Below are 17,239 nucleotides of genomic sequence, written 5' to 3'. Positions count from 1 at the left end.
AAAGTTTGCTACAATTTTGAAAGCGGGGCAGAGGGGCAGCAGAAGCTGCAAAGATGGCAGTATGAGAAATGATTGAAGCTGACAAGTGCTTATGTCTGTCACACAAATGGGGAAATAGGACAAGCCTCAAGCTCCGCCCCCAAGACAAGCTCCACCAACCCAGATCAGCAGGCAATTCCACTTACAGCAGTGTGTGTGCCTTCAGAATACACCCACCCCCTCCTTTGTTGCCAGCACTGAAATAGTTAACAACATTGACAGCCAACATTATGTTTCAGAGTCAACACACAGCAGGGACAAGGAGGTGGTCAAGCTCTCAGCCTGGAATGATATCTCTATCTGCAGACCCACGTACATGGTGCTGCATTAGCAGTTGTTTTTAACAAGCAGATGTAATTCCAGAGCATAAGTTGCCAACGCTGCCAGTCATCCCCCAAACAGAACCCTGGGGCTGTGACAGATCTGGGAAGAGAAGAGGCAAACTTACTGGTATAGCCCTTTTTAAAGACTGGATTCACTGGAAGCAGGGGGGCTGGAATCTCTGCCTTTTGGCTTGTGGAAGATGAGCTGGAGCAGTAACATCTGGGTGTGGTATGATGGGGCTGGGCAAAGGACAGGGAAAGCCCCTTGGTGTCCACACTCGGCTGGAGAGCATCTCCTCAGAAGGCACTGAAGCTTGCTGAAACCCAGGGGCTCCTTAAATGCAATGCCCATCCCAAGCAGCCTGAAGGCATGGAAGGGGCCTGCCCCAAGTGGAGGGTGGCTAGTTCCCCCATCCTATGTCAGGAGCCATCCATTCCTTTAAGGCAGAGTGCAGCATGCCAGAGGCCCAGAAACCTGCACGCACCCGCTGTAGCTTCATTAGTAGTAGCTGCATCAAGTTCTACAGCTGGATGGTGAGTGTCCAGCACAGGCTACAGAGGATGATTTGAGCCCATGAGGGTGAACTGGAGCTCCTTCCTCCTGAGATTCTGCTTTTACTTGCTTCAGTAAGGAGTAAGATCTGCAGAAAACAGGGCAAGCTTAGGGCCAAGGTAAGGAGGCCAGTGCTAAGAACATGGCCTCCCCCATTCATGAAAAGAAGGGTTTGGTCCCTTTTCAGAGGAAGCAAGCACTGAGGAGGGGAAAGGGAACCAAGTGTTGTGGGAAGATAAACTTCTGCCCCAGTGCCTGTGATGTACAGGTCTGTGATTGGGCAGTAGTAGAGACCAGGCTCAGGGAACCAGAACAGAAGACACAGGGGATGCTTAGGGCAGAGCAGCTGTCTAGGCAGATGCCATTTCTCTCCTACATTCCTTAGCTGTCCCAGCTAGCGACCAAGTCAAGTTGCTGGCAGTAAAGGTGGTGTTATCTGACCCAACCCACCGCCCCAGCATAGGACTGTGGGGGAGCATAGCTGCACGTACTGGGGAATTTTTTTGGGTATAGCCGTGTAAGGCAGGCGTGGGGCTTGGTTCCCAGCTATGGCACTTGTTACATTTACAATATAAATATATAAAGACATGCCCGAGGAAGGGGACTCACAAATTGCTCCTAGGCACAATTCCAAACAGCCAGAAGGCAGAGCTAACACACAGCAGGCTGCTTTGAACAGTTACACAGAGGCTACAAGAATGGTAATTCCAGGCTAGTGCAGTGAGTGTATGAAACAGACCTCACCTACTTGAAACTGACAAAACACAGCCATAGCCTTGGCTCAGGTTAGCTTCTCTCTCTCCTCCCCCACCAGGAAATACTTACACATTAAACAGTTCAAGCAGCAGGGCTGATTCACAGCATACTACCTCACTAGCTGAAGTACTCCGCGTTTCAGGCAAGGGCTGATGGCTGGTTTATAAGAGAGGGGTGACAGGAATAGCACATGTAATCCTACTACAGTAACCAACTGTGCCAGCAGGCAACTCCATGGGCAGAGCAACTGTCCCAGCAAGGGTTCATCTGACCCTTGAAGTTGCAACCCTGCAAAGTGTAACTCAACCATAAGAGCGACCACGGAGAACCAATGACAGGGTCAGTTTTGCGTGTTTTTCTTCTGGAAAGGAGCCAAAACCGGCAACTAGAATCAAAATCTTCAAAAAAATCTATACAAAGGTATATCATACAAAATGTACAGGAAAGTTGTGCCAACAAAACGAGACAATACAACAAAGGAGAGGAGAGTGTGTCAAACCACAGCTAACACATCTCTCACCTGCTCCAGAGGCCTGGAGTGACATGGACACTACGCACTCCGAACTCAAAGTACATTATGTTACACTATATACAGAATGTATAAAGATGCGGCATCCCCTTTGGCCTGGCCACGAGTTTTCCAGCATGAAGGTATAGCAATTCAGACAATCCATCATGGAAGTTACATGCTGGAAGGGAAGACAGTCCAAGGGAATGAAATGGTTAATCCTAACCCATACTCAGAATATGGCACTGCCACCAAGGTCACAGGGTTTAACAGTCAGTTCCAGGTAACAGACAAGTCAAGTGCTTTGCTGGCTTGTAAGCCTCGAGGGTGTGGAACTCATCATTCCATCTCAGTGAAGCGAGCAAACATGGCTTTCCGCACTGCATCCTTGTATGAGTCGGCCGTGGAGACTCCATAAGAACTCCCCTTGGCTCCCAAGCCAGCTCCTCGCATGCGCACTTGAGCCTGGAAGGAAACAGGCACTTTAGCATTGGGCATACAGTATCCTGCGCACCGCACCCACTATAGAAATCCCTATGCTGGCTGCCTGAGGGAATCTGCTACAGTGGGAAATAAGTACAATTCTTATCAGGTCAACTGTCACCTAGCAGATGTTATGAGAGGGGAGATGAGAGATTTGTTGCATTCCTTTAAACAACTACTGAAGTCCCTCTAGTAGATTTATTACTAGGAGGCCTGTCTCTGGGAGAGGCCCCCAAGTCCACAGATACAGCAAGAGCTGCATGCTTACGTCTCACCTGTACACACAACTGACCTACTGCCAGGAAACGCGCCGTAATAGGATGAGGGAATGTGCCTCACATGTTAGCCAAGCTGCTATTCAAACAGAAACCATGGCAGACCCAGCCCAGCTAATAGAGTCAGAATGGATGTTAGAACATGTGCATGGAAGTGACCCACCTTGGAGCAGTAGAATAGGATAAGCACCTCTAGCCTTGCCCACTTCTATGTCATCTTAAAGTCAGAGAAAACTAGATTTTGAATTATAGTAAATATGGTGAAGTGAAAACTGTTCTAGCCCTTAACTTAACCCAGGATCCCAACACTGACTGCTGCACTACATACGTGCACAAGTTTAGCTTCCTGTTAAGACAGCTTTTCAAAACTACATGTATGCCATCCTGTGCACACTGCTGCGGGAGTGTTTCAGGAGCCCTACTCCCACAATGGTGCAGATACTTGGTGACTGGGGAAGGGTGTCACAGCTCGGGGTTCATGCCAGCTCAGACCTTAGTTGCAGCATATTCTGCTCCAACAGTCAGGAAAGTACTTCTTCAGGGCATCTAATTGCTGGGGACAGCCTCCACCGTAAGTGGCAAAGCCAACAGATCATACAGCCAGTGCCATCTCTCCTCCTACACCGTGCTTACCTCAATGGGAGCTGTGATACCCTGGCATTTCCTTCCGAGTCCTGAACCTTCCCTCCAGCCCATGGCCTGGAGCATTTTGTTGCCAATATTACTATGGTCAATGCCATCTTTAGTGGGTTGCTCATAATTCCTACACAAGAGAACAAACCGTTAGATTAAGGAAAGCTTGTTATGTACTCTAGAAAGCCACTACAGTGCCTGGCAAATACATACACTGTGCCAGCATCAAACACCTTCTTGCGCTTCGGCTCAGGGGGTTCTGGGATGCCGTATTTCTCCCGCCGTTCAGCAGCTCTGTCTCTGTATTTCATCTGCAATGAGATATATTCTGTAGGACTGAGTGCAAATGGCTGTAAGTGGGATGCCAACTCCACCAGACATCCAAAGTCAAAGAATTCCCTCTTGGCACTTTGAGACAACAAGAGCTAGGTGCTCAGAATACAATACACAGCTGCAGGTGCACCGAGTTCTGGGAGAATTGTTTAAGCCACCCTCATCTTTCACAGTCTACAATACCAAGTCCAAGCATTAGAGATGCTGCTTTTGGAGCAGGCTGAATATTAACAGGAAACACTTTTTTTCTGCACATAAATACCCAGTCTATTCAACTGGGTAGTTTTGCCAACTGAAAGGTTTGATGACTTTGCATTAGCACAGAGGTTCTCTCACATACTCCACCTGTGACACCCAAACCAGCTCTCATTTTGCATCACGACCAAAATGCAGTTTATAGTCATTCCACTAAAACTGAGGGTTGGGTTGGTTTGGTCGAAGGGCTTCCTCTTCTCTCCTCCCTAGTGCTTAAACTATGCCCTGGATGAGACACTTAATCATGGTGAGGAGCAGGACAAGCAGGATCAAGGAAACTGGCTCCTCACGATGTCTAAGCTGTGCATTCCTGGAGCAGAACATGATGGGGCATGGGGAGTAATTACATTGGGGAAAGACTAGCAGGGCAATGAGGACACAGCTACTCCCCTCCTGAGTCCTGGCAAAATAAACAGAGCACAGCAGTTGCTAAGATCTCCCACCCCCACTTCCCAGCCCACATTAGGGTCACTACCTCCAGTGTGGGAGCCCAGTCATAAAAATACTGCTGTATAGCAAAGAGTGAAAAAGCCACCCGCCCTTCCCCGATAAACAGGACTTATGAGCACCTGAGTATTCAGGTCTTATTCATTGGGAAAGCCCCCAAGCTTGTCACAAGGCAGATGCTTAGGATATTTTAGCTCCTGGTTATCCCCAGCTGGTGACATGGTACTGGAAAGAAACACCCCATCCATCACCAATGCATGTTCATCTCTGGATCCCCAGTCTTGCCACATGGCCACTGACCTCTCTCTCGCGCAGCTCCAATGCTTCAAGTTCCTGCTCTGACAGCCTAGATCTCCTGTAGATATCCATGTTTTGCTGTGTCAAAGGAAGGTTTCATAGTACATCATGTTAGTAGGATGCTCAAGGAGGCCACATGGTTGCTGTTTTAGAACAGTAACACCTTGGTGGTATACCTGACCAACAACTGTTGGTGCTTTCTGGTACAAGCAGTGCCACAGTACTTTGAACTCCACTGTAAAACATTGCAACCAAGCCCACCTCAGAAATGGAAGCTGCTCCCACAAATAGTTACCTTGTGCAGGTCAGAGAGCTGCTGGTGTCGGACCAAGGCATCTTTGTTTGGAAACTGCCTCCTACACAGCAGACAGGCCAGCTTCTTCCAGTCAGTCAGCTTCTCTTCCTCATTCTCGATTCTTTCCAGCAGGTCCTCTTCATTATCACTATCTCCACTGTAGGCAGCCACCAGGCCACGCTGGAAGGCAAGCAGGGCCACCATTAGCAAAGGGAACATTGTACAGGAAGGCAACTGCAGCAGATGGCAGGATCCTCAGTTTAAAGAGTGGGTATCACAGAAATGGGCAACAACTAAAGGAAGTGCACCTCCTCACCCGCTAACTTCCTTATAGAGTAGGGAAACAACTTCATCATCATGCAAGATCTCATGCCCTCCCCAATAGGCACAACTCTTCAAGGTAGTTCCACAGTTTAAATATCAGGACACTACATCTAGAGCCCTGCAAATCCACGGACAATGTTTGTGGATTGGATGCGGATACAAAATTTGTATCCGCACAGGGCTCTAATCATATCTTACAAGTGGGAATGCAGCAGCCCTGGAAGAACTAATTATTCCTTCTGGCTGGTCTGCTACAACACTGACTGAAGCAGTATTTCTCAAACTTCTGTATTGGTGACCCCTTTCACACAGCAAACCTATGAGTGTGACCCCCCCCTTATAAATTAAAAACACTTTTTTTGTATTTAACACTATTATAAATGCTGGAGGCAAAGCGGGGTTTAGGGGTAGAGGATGACACCTCGTGACCCCCCCATGTAATAACCTTATGACCCCCGGATGGGTCACACACCCCAGTTTGAGAACCCCTGGACTAAAGTGTCTGTAGGGCTAGGACCATTACCTGAGCCTTTTATTTCTCTTGCGGAATGGATGAGACTGGGACCCTCTCACTACATTCCATCAAGGGGGAATAGCCCACTCCACCACCTATGCCTCCAACCAGATCCCTTTGCACAAAAGATCCCAGGATGACTTCAAAGCAGAACAATATCTGCTGACACTCAGATAAAAGCTGGCTGCCCTGCTCCCAGCAGCATTATCCAAAGCTGCAGCAGTATGGTAATGAATTGAATGTGTGCACACTTACTTTGAGTGGATTCTCCTCCTCTCCATTCTTTACCACCTCTGGCATGACCTGCTGTCTCTCAGACAAAGTGCCCTAGGAAAAAGAAAGACATGAGCTCTGGGCTCTGCACAGCCTGCCCTGCTCTGTAACCACCTTCCTCCACATGACTACCTTTTTCTCGAAAAGGGCAAAGCCAGCATCTGCTGCTGCTGATTCCCTCCTTTCTTCTTCCCTGGAGCAGAGTGGCTGGAAGCTATTCTTAAAGTTCTCTTTCTGTTTGTTCAAGCTCTTTGCCCAGCGCTCCATGTCTTTAGCAATCTGAAACAGACAACAAGGACTGGGTCAGACAACTCACTTTGCACAACGATTCCTGGGATTTTGGATCTAGTCATTCCAATATCTCTACTCCCTGTAGGAGTTGACACACAGACTTTAACTCCGCTCTTACAGTGCTTTCCTTTAAAAGGGAATTTTCACTGTCCACAGCATGCCAGAATTACAATTTACACTTTGCCACTTGAAAGCCTTTGAGGAATCCAGTAACCAGCTTTGACTCAAGCTACAGTGAAAGCAACAGCTTACAATTACCCCCTTAGCCCAGACACCAGCCCCTGCATGCTGCTAGTCAAAAAGACTATGGTGCTCCTGTTATGCTATAACCCCTTGGTTTTCACAAAACTTTCCAACTCCTCCCCAGTTCCCTATTATACCTACTCTGAGGTGCAGCTACCCATCCAAACGGCTCAACCCAGATGTCCCCTGCTTCCAAAAGAACCCAGAGTTTAAGAGGTTACATGTGCCCATCCAGTTCCAGAAAAGCTCTCAGATTTCCCATCCCAGCTGTGATCTGATATCTCCTCACCTGCTGAGCGGTTTTACTCTTGGGTTTCTCTTTCTTCTCCTTCCCTTCTTTGCTGGAAGGTGCACTAGTTTGCTGGTATGTTATACCCTCTGCAGCAGGCATGTAGGTCTCTTTCTCACCATCCCAGTAAAGATACTGCTGGGTTAGGGCATTGTAGTAATACTGGGAGAGAAGTGAAAAAATCAGACAGTTATCCATCTGAGATGAGCTAAGTGTACAACGAACAACTGCTACTCCCCAACCAACAGGATTGTTAGATTTGAGTCAGAGAGTTTTCCACAGTATCTCAAATCTCCACAAAGTGGTCAACCAGGTGTCAGCCTGTTAAATCCTCTTCTTGCAAGCACATGCATTCTAACTAGGTAGCATTACAGGAAGAACCTTCTCCTCTACTTCACAATTTCTTTTGGGACACTCCACTAAAGCCCAGAGCTAGACAAGTTTAACCAGATTCTGCAGAGCTAGAAGTCACACCAATAGGATCTATAGTTAGAGGCCTATGATCATATGAGTTGTTCAGGGGGAAAAAAGCAATGTGAAAAACTGCTACAGCCCTGAATCACTGTTGAGGGAGTGTGCTGCATTCACTATTTTACCCCCCTCCCAGGAATGTCAGTTTCCCTCACAGTTGATGAGGCATGAAACTAACAGACCTCAAAAATTATGATTGATGGGAAGAACTTGCATTTACCTGGGAGTTAGGATCATAATAGAGCCCTGTTATGGGATCATAATAATATCCTGAAGACTCATCGTATTGGTAGGTAGAGGTGTCAGGGACAGCTGTAAAATCAAGATGTGGCACATGATCGTTTCAGTTGAATTGAAACAGGCACCTTTTAGTTTCAGTTAAGACAACTGTGATTATAGCAATTACGAGGATAGAAAAGGCTATAAAGCACTGCCATCTCATCAACACACATTGCATTCCCCCCAGGGATGCCTTCACTGCCAACAACATGGGAAGTTGTTTAATCTACTGCCACCCAATCACAGATGTGCTTCTGCCAACAAGAATGATTCAGCTTTGCTTACCATATTTGGTGCCAGGGACCACACCAGTTGGAGAAGCTGACTGTGCCTGGGTGCTGGTGCTAGGCAGTGCTGTTTGAGTCTGGAAAGAATTGAAACGTCATTAAGAATGTCCTTGCAGGGTCCATGGAAATCAAGCCACCAGCAACATATTACTATGCACACCAGCTGTTCTTGACCCACGTGCTCTATATTCCTTCTCTCAAAGAAAGGAATCAAAGTCAGTGTAGAAACAAAAGAGCAGCTATCTGCCATTCTAACTAAAATTTCCCAGATAGACTAATTTCAGTCTGTGAAGAGATTAAAGTTTAGTAAGAAATGACTCCCCAATTTTGCTACACGCTCAGTTGCAAAGCAGTGCAGGAATGCCCCATGATCGATTCCAACCCTGCCTGCACAGAAAGTCAGTTGCAAGAGCTCTACAAAGTTCTATATTTACCGGAGAGTCAGGTGAGTTGGGCTGTTGATTATATAGCTGAGGACTCTGGGATACGACAGCTGCTGTAGTGGTGGTAACTGGAGCACCTGCCAATGTACAGTTTGTCAGTGGGTCAGTGAACTTATTTCCTGGAACTCTTAGGACAGTACCTCATGCCAGAGTTAGAGTACAGTAACTCCTCACTTAAAGTCGTCCCGGTTAACATTGTTTCGTTGCTGATCAATTAGGGAACATGCTCATTTAAAGTTGTGCAATGCTCCCTTCTAATGTCATTTGACAGCCGCCTGCTTTGTCCACTGCTTGCAGGAAGAGCAGCCTGTTGCAGCTAGCTGGTGGGGGCTTGTAACCAGGGTGGACCGGCAGCCCCCCTATCAGCTCCCCTAAGTTCCCTGTGCTGCAGCTGCCCAGCAGGCTATCAATTGCCGGGCAGTTCAGCTGTCCCTCCCCCCACTGCCATGTGCTGCTCCTGCCCTCTGCCTTGGAGCTGCTCCCAGAGACTCCTGCTTGCTGTGCAGGGAGAAAGGGGGGGTTAATGTCAGGGTGTCCCCCTCCCCCTGCTCCTGCATCCCGCTTACCCCTTCTCCACATAGAGCACCACCCTCTCCCCCCGTGTTTGTGCTGCCTTGTGTGAGAGGCTACATTAACAATGTGTTAACCCTTGAGGGGTCAGCCGAGTGTTAGTTCATCATTTAGCAGCAAGGTATTCCCTGGGAAATATCCCTCCTTCCACCCTCTAACTTCACCACCTCAACCAAGCTTCACAATCATCAGAGCTGTGAACAGTATTAAATTGTTTATAACGTATTGTGGAAGTTCGGAAAAGAGCAGACATCTTAGTTTTCCAGAAAGAGCAAGAGTCAGGCTAACTCTAACAGCTAATAATAACGCGAGACTTCCAAGCAGGGCCTGGGTGAGTGGAAACGAACTGTAAGAGATGCTGTTTTTTGACCTTGTGTTAGATAAGAATAGAACACAGACTGTAGCAGAAAATTGTTGAGAAAAGTAAGATATCAGGAAGGAATATGTATAAACAAAATGCAGTTGTTGATCATTACTGTATGTAACAAAAAGGTATAAATGCTTGCCCTCATTATTTATCTTTTGGGAGACCTGCCATTGTGGACTCTTCCCCTTGCAATATTGCTTGACAATAAACTGCCTCTGACATGTTGCAACCAACCTCAGAGTGAGGACTCGTTTTTCTCCCACAGTATACTGTGTGTATATCTATATAATATATAGTTTGTCTGGTGAAAAAAATTTCCCTGGAACCTAACCCCCCCATTTACATTAATTCTTATGGGGAAATTGGATTAGCTTAAAGTCGCATTTTTCAGGAACATAACTACAACATTAAGTGAGGAGTTACTGTAATTCCACTTACTGAAGTGTGTATCAGCTCCCATTATCACCTCCAATAGTCCCCTTGGGCAAGAGCATTCAGAGAATTGTCACAGCTAATGGGTATATACTCGATCATAAGCTAGTTCGTTTATAAGCCGACACCCCCCCCCCCCCAAGATGGAGAAGTAAAAATGGAGAATTTTTATAACCCATTCATAAGCCGACCCTACAATTCAGGGGTCAGCAAACTTTGGCTCCCAGGCCATCAGGATAAGCTGCTGGTGGGCCGAGATGGTTTGTTTACCTCGAGTGTCCGCAGGCACGGAGGTAAATCTAAGTAAACAAAGTGTCCCGGTGCGCTACCTGCTTACCCTGACAGGCCAGGACAACAACTGGTGGGGAAATTTTTTTTGGGGGGAGAAGCTAGGAGTCAGGGGAGTAACCCCTGTGACCACCCCCCATATGACCCCACTCCTAGCCCGGGACCCCCACACTCTCCCCATCCCATCCCTTCCCACCTTATCTGGGGAGGATGTCTCTGGCCTGGCCGTAGCGTGCTCCGGCAGGCCGGGCCGAGCCGAGCGACGGGGCAGCCCCAGAGCTGCAGCTGCTTTGGACGGAGAGCAGCGTGGCCAGAAGCAGAGAGACTCTAGCCCCGCCTCTTCCCTTCTGGCTGTGCTGCCTCTCCTTGTTCCCTCTGTTGGGGGGAGGGGCTGTGTCCCACCTCTCCCTCTCTATACCCGCTCATAAGCCGATCCCCTTCTCTGGTGCTTCCCTTTTTTACTACATACATTCGGCTTATGAACGAGTATATACGGTAATTCAATCTACATAGACTGGGAAATACTTTTTTTTTTTACAGAAGGAGATATGAACAGACTCTCTGGGAATGGAAGAGTTAATACAGCATGGTCAATACATGCAGGATCTTTCTTGGCATGAATGTCAAACATTTACTATGCTAGAAGGCAGCCACCTTGCCTACATCCAACAGTAACTCCTGGTAAACAACAGCTGCCAGCATCAAAGATTAGGCTGGAGCAGCTTAGGTGTGGCTTTGAGACAAATGCAGATCTGAGTTCTAAAGGGGAGTCCATAGCTGCCTTCCATTTTAAATGAGTTGAAACCAGAAGAGACTAGAGGTCCCTACATGCTCCATCTTGAGCAGGCCTTGGCCACCCTGGTTTGCTGGAGATCAGAGACTCCTTTATTTCAAATGGCAGAATCAGCTAGAACTGCTGATGCTAAATGGGATTCACTTGATTCTGCAGAGATTAATACTGCTACACAACTCGCATCCCCAAAAAAGAGCTACTCGGAAACAAAGAAGATATTACCTGATATAATAGATGCTTCTGTGTCCAACGCTCCAGCTTGACTCTGGTAGTACTGCTGGTAGTCTTGCGAGTACTGTGAAGGGAAGCACAAAGTAAGCATCCGGTTGAGCAGACTTTTGCTCAGACAACGAGTAAACACTGCTAACAGCATTAACCAACATTACCCACCTGCGCATACTGGGTATAACCATCTTGCCCTGGCTGGAGGTAGCTGTAGTCAATGGTGCCTCCTTCTCCGCTATGAGGCTGCAAATTCCAGCAGAGAGTTTTATCAGAGACAAGTCAGTTCCTGTATTTCACTGTTTCTAAAATGTGCTAATACTGTATCCAAGCCAACAAGCTTGCTAGCTGTTGTGACCATTCTCTTCCTTAGTACTCTGCTCTGTATCTCCATTTACCCAAGTCAGGAATATTAAATTGTCACTAGTGGGACTAAGCATTCTCTAGTTTCATTTCAGCAAAAGTAATGCGCTAGTGTATGGAAGCCTCCCCCCCGCCCCCAAATCCTACCTGGGTGGATGACCACTGAGCTGCAGCGATGGCTGTGCTTGCCACAGAGAAGGCGCTGACCCGGTTACCATCTGGGAGAAGCAAATCTCTGAAACCAGGAAGATCAAGTCACATGAACGAACAAGCGATGCTTTCTCTCAGGCAGCCTCCATGCAGGAAATCTCCCTGTATTCTATAGTTCCAAGGGGATTCACTGACAATGCTACATGTGGATCTCTAAAGACACCTACAAACACCCTCTCAGATGTCCCAGCCAGCTAAAGTGCAGCCTGGCAAATTTGGGGAAATGGGATAGTTACTCTGAGGCTCACTACTGTGCAATCCAGAAAAACTGAACAGAAATTATTTTGGGGAAATAATTCTGCATCTCTTAAAAAATCAGTGGCAATGACAGGGGCTTGAAAATGCAGATGAGGAATACGCAGCTGGAGTTGATGATCATATTTTCGCTTCATGTGAAATGATGATGGACAAGCAACAGCAGACACTGGTTAGGCGAGCAGAGACATTTCCCCAAAGAGAATGTTGTACTAACAGCAGAGGCCATGATGATACCTGCAAGTCTGAGGCCTTGTCTATAAAACAGGGGAGGCGTACACACTACAAAGCTACTTCTGGCAGCAAAACTCTGCTGTTTTGCCTACAAAATAAAACCACCTCAACGAGAGCCATAAAGCTTTTTGTGGCAAAGTTAAAGTGACAAAGCATCAGTGTAGAGACTGCTGTTTGTTTTGATGACATCACTGGCTTCCATCAGTATCCCACAATGCCTGCTGTGACTGCTCTGCTCACTGTTTTGATCTTTGCTGCCCTACATGCATACGCCCCTCCCCTTTCAAAGCTCCGGAAGTATCTGACAGCTGAGAATGCTAACCTGGAATGCTCCTGTTCTGCCCCGCACTAGGAACATGGAGTACATGTGGTGGTGGGGGTGGGGGGGGGGGGTGTTGGAGAGGAACTGCTGTGCTCCTTTGACATTCCTCAGCAGGGAGAGCTCACAGAGCTGCTCAGGATGCCGCTCCCAGCAGCTGAGGAGGCTGTGGGAGAATTTGGAGGGAATTATAGAACCATAGGCAGGCAGGCAGAGGGCTGCTTTGGGAGAGACTGCTGTGCCTGCCCCCTCTTCAGTTAAAAAAGCGGCTGACAATCTACTAGGATGCCCCTGGAACGATGGGATTGAGAAACCTGTATCACGTGATGCTGTACCTACACCATGAGGTACTGCATATCCTTCCCAAAGCACCCTGCAGCCAGTTGTACAGTGGGATAACTACCCACAGTGCACTGCTCTCTGTGTCGATGTAAGAGCTGTTTGTGTGGATGCACTCTGCCAACACAAGGAGCTAGTGTGGACATACAACAGCATTTTTAATTAACACGCTTTAATTAAAGCGGCATAACTTTTGCCGACAAAACTTTGTGGTGTAGACAAGGCCATAATAGAGTTAGGAAAAGTCAAGCGCTTATAACTCACTTTCTGGCACTCTTTGCAAAATCAACACCAATTGTTTTGCCATCTATTTTCAATGGTGGCTGAAGACTTTGTAAAATCTGCAACAATTGAGATGCATCCTAAAAAGAGAAAACACCTGTGAGTTTAGTACAAGCTACCAACTGAAAAAGCAAGGTATTGTTGAAATGAAGATTCAGTAGTGTTCATCCCAAGTAAGTATCAAAGTGCCAACCCCTAAGGAAAAGATGGATAAATTACATGCAATTGCACATGCTATTCGCAAGTGGCTAAGAATACAAACATTTCCCCACTCCCTTCATACTACAAGGGTAGATTTCGTGCTCTTGAGAGACGACAGCACTGATCAAAACCATGGTCTGTGGACAAGCTCTGAAAGACTCCCAGATGCAGGTTTGTCAATGTACCTTCCTCCTGATCTGCAAAACCTCTGGCTCTTCAATTCTCAATTGGCCAAAATGGTCTGTGAAATGAGGTCCACAGGGAACTTATCTGAGACTAAACTACCTGTTTTCAGTAGCCATGATCAGGATTCAAACCTAATCTACAGAAACTAGAGCACAGATCCTACCCTCTAATACCAAAAAGCTTTCTTTTCCCCTGTATGTATGTTTCATTTAAGGATCTCTAGGTGCTTTTTCACCACCATGAGGATAATGAAGAAATAGGCGAACGGTTAAGTGATACACTCACTGTTACAGTGAACCAGGGCAGACCAGGAAATAGCAGCCAAGGTCCTAATTCCTCGCTTCAGCCACTAGCCCACGTTGGCAATGCACTTCTCACAAGGTTCTTTCATATTTTTAAATCAAAGTGCATTAAACGCTCACCATTGCAGAAGACAGCTGCACAAATGCAAAGCCCCGATTCTGCTGGGTCTGCTTGTCTTTGATAAGGCGAATGTTATTGACTGCCAGCGAAGCATATGGAGACAGTGCGGTCATGATGGAATCCACTACTGTGTGGGGAGCTATGTTTCGTAGAATGATGGCTGAGGAAGAAAGAGACAAAGTGTTACAACAGTTATATTCATAAATGCTCCTCACAGTACTTTTAGTTATTATGAAACCAATGATTGTTGGAAGATCCCTCAGCATTAGACCTTAAATAGCAAAAAGAAATGACTATTTTTAAAGAAAATTTAAAAGAAATCTCTCTTATCTGGAAAGAGAAGGAGGGTAATTTTTCCACCCAAAGTTTTATGCTACATGCAGATAGAACCTGCCTACACACATCATTGAATTTCATACCTAATGAACATGCGTCATGGAGCATGCTACACTGAACAACCTGCACTGAAAAGGGAACAGGAAGTGGGTCCCAAATACATAGTACGACACAGACACTAGAGAGGATTTTCAGCTAGATCATTCTGTCTAACACATGAAGTCAAACAAAAAGCAGAGAGACTAACTTACTATCACAGTAGTAATCCACAGACTGAACAGCTTCTGCTGATCCAGGTGGTACCTCCTGTTCTGAATCTTCACGGGAAAGAGGAATAAATTGCTGTTAATCATACAGCATGGATCTCTCACTCAAAGTTAAAACAGACTCAATGAGCCAGCCTAGGACCTGTGATCCCATTTAGTTTCCAACTGCGACAGGAAATAGTCCACGTAACAAAACGTGCTCAAAAAGCTGAAAGTGACTTACCAAATTTATCTGCTCCACAGCGGAAGCATTTTAACCTTCTCCTGAAGTTGTAAAGGCAGCACTACGGGACAAAACAATCGTACTGAGATTTTACAGGGTTCATACCCTATCTGGCACGCTATGAAATGTCCATATGATGTACTGTACATCTTCGTTATGATGCTATAGTCAGAGACCGAACATGCCAGATTAGATTTAAGATGTATCACGGCTGCTATGCCACAAAGTATTAGAACAAAGGCAGTTAACAGGTGATTCTGCCTTAAATTAAATTACTCGGGTATTTGATAGCCTCCGGTCTACAATCCCAGCCATGTAAAATATCCATGTACTACTATTACAGGCTCATAACTGTCACGCTAAGCCATCCCTCTCTGGTAAGCCACAAATGTGCTACTGTTGCTTACTTCCTGATTAACGAGACATGGTCTAATTTGCCATGGAGTTTTGGCAGCTTGGTCTTGGGCAGCCCAATCTCCACTGGGGATTGCAGCATGCATAGGTAAATGAAAGACAGCAAGCACTGGTTGGTACAACCCAGGTCTCCATGTGGTTAACTTGTATAACTGCTAGAGAGAGCTGAGAACAACTTTTCTCTAAGAGGCGAGAACTAAGCTAGAGTGACGTAAAGCTTGTCTGGAATCATCCCATCTCAGCACTGCTGCGGGTAAACAACAGACAAAGCATTTTGAGTTTCAAAGATTGCTCCACTGAGCTCCACAGAGTGATCAGAATGGTTCTTTGGGGCACAAACATGTTGCAACAGAAAGATCTGAAAGTTAAGTTTCTCCATTAAAAGCTGGCATTTGAGCCGAGCCTAGCCTGCTGAAGGCAGGCATCTTGCTGCGAAGTAGCATTAGAGTAGCTCCCATATGGGTGGGGTCAATGAAGCCTGGCCTGCAGATTACCATTTTAAGACTTAGTTATTTACACAAGTGTCACAGAAAGTTAAATCAGAATTAAAGAGACTGGAAACAGATTTACTATAACTGCTGCTTAGACTGATGGGCTACCACCACCAGCACATCAGATTTAGTTTAATGACCTATGTCTTAAATACATTATTTAAACTGCATGCTATTTGCCATGCAACTTGGAACACAAAATAAATATGGATGGAAGCTTTCTTTAGTGCCATGAAATGCCATTCTGCCAAGCGTGTGACCCTAGAGGCTGCTCAGTTACAGCATCTTGCCTGTGGGCCAGAGATCTAGTCATGCTCACACCCCCTTTAAATAGTGTTTTATTAAAATGGGGGTACAAGGCTGGGAAGCAATATGGACAGAGCAATCTGTTTTTGTTCTTGCTGGGTCATTTCCACTTTGGGCTCAGCAAAGAACATGAGAGTATTTACTACTGAGTAGTAATTCAGCACTGGATTAGGGTGGTCATATCCTACATTAGCACTCAACATCTACTATAGCAGAGAAATTCAGCTGACAAATTCTTAAATCTGATGAGCTAATGGGACTCTCATCTGACATCTCCTCGATCCTATGCCAAGATCCTCAACCGAAAATCCTAAATCAAAATTGGATGCCTTTCTGAAAGATACACTCCAGTTCAGCCACAGGTTACCTGACTCAATGCAACAATTGCTGAGGTGAAAATCCATGGCCTGAATTATGAAGGTCACTTCTGGCCACAATCTATGAATTGCTGTCCATGTCACTTCAGGTCTCTCTTGACTGAGCATCTCCCTTTCATTTGATCTATGTTTTGTTTTATTTGGCCCCAGAGATGGCACATTTTAATCTTATTTCAGGAATTGGCAACATCTGCAAGGTTAACATACCTCTTTTCCCATATCATTAACAGTGGTAAACAGAACAGAACCCCAATGTTGATTAGAACTCTTTGCAGAAACCATGCATCTTACCTTGTTACAAAGCCAGTCTTCAAATTTAGGCCTTGGGTTGCTGTAGTGCATTGCAATCTGCTTCCCCTGAATCACCAGTTTTTTCTGCAAGAAAAGCAGGTTTAAGTTATTCCCGTATCAAGGCACACGTGTCCATTTTCCCATGCCAGAGCACACTTCGGAGGAATCAGTGCTCCTGAATTAAATGGACAACATATGGGGAGGATGTGGAGGACCAACCACCGCCACCTACGCTCTGCCCATCCAATCCTGCAGGGAGGAGGACGTGGGCAGTAAGAGAATGGGATGTGGAATAAAGGTAAACGGAATCAGGGAGTGTTGACCAAGCTGCCAAATACTAAACGCTGACATGGAACAAGGAAGTGTCTCAAAGGAGACAGAGTCCTAAACCTGCTGCATTCAGTATCGCCAGATTTTAGGAGTTTCTTGCACCCAAGTAT

The 17,239-nt window shown here is 46.3% G+C and overlaps 1 protein-coding gene across 1 annotated transcript in view; it reads right to left on the bottom strand.

The window, feature by feature from the left end:
• Window positions 1–2,003: 2,003 nt before the first annotated feature.
• RBM5 (RNA binding motif protein 5) overlaps window positions 2,004–17,239 on the bottom strand; it is a 24,547-nt gene continuing 9,311 nt past the window's right edge. Inside the window, exons 7-25 of the mRNA XM_065408346.1 lie at window positions 16,800–16,883; window positions 14,921–14,981; window positions 14,683–14,748; window positions 14,095–14,255; window positions 13,268–13,365; window positions 11,794–11,881; window positions 11,452–11,529; window positions 11,284–11,356; window positions 8,603–8,688; window positions 8,167–8,245; window positions 7,823–7,914; window positions 7,132–7,293; window positions 6,441–6,587; window positions 6,291–6,362; window positions 5,198–5,377; window positions 4,906–4,980; window positions 3,784–3,881; window positions 3,571–3,700; window positions 2,004–2,644 (exon numbers count right to left, since the gene is read on the bottom strand). Coding sequence (XP_065264418.1) covers window positions 2,519–2,644; window positions 3,571–3,700; window positions 3,784–3,881; window positions 4,906–4,980; window positions 5,198–5,377; window positions 6,291–6,362; window positions 6,441–6,587; window positions 7,132–7,293; window positions 7,823–7,914; window positions 8,167–8,245; window positions 8,603–8,688; window positions 11,284–11,356; window positions 11,452–11,529; window positions 11,794–11,881; window positions 13,268–13,365; window positions 14,095–14,255; window positions 14,683–14,748; window positions 14,921–14,981; window positions 16,800–16,883 — 1,956 coding nt within the window. The 3' untranslated portion in view covers window positions 2,004–2,518. The remainder of the gene's footprint in view (window positions 2,645–3,570; window positions 3,701–3,783; window positions 3,882–4,905; window positions 4,981–5,197; window positions 5,378–6,290; window positions 6,363–6,440; window positions 6,588–7,131; window positions 7,294–7,822; window positions 7,915–8,166; window positions 8,246–8,602; window positions 8,689–11,283; window positions 11,357–11,451; window positions 11,530–11,793; window positions 11,882–13,267; window positions 13,366–14,094; window positions 14,256–14,682; window positions 14,749–14,920; window positions 14,982–16,799; window positions 16,884–17,239) is intronic.

Source organism: Emys orbicularis, chromosome 7, assembly GCF_028017835.1.
Source record: "Emys orbicularis isolate rEmyOrb1 chromosome 7, rEmyOrb1.hap1, whole genome shotgun sequence".
Classification (NCBI taxonomy): Eukaryota; Metazoa; Chordata; order Testudines; family Emydidae; genus Emys; species Emys orbicularis.
This window is presented reverse-complemented; position numbering and strand designations above follow the sequence as displayed.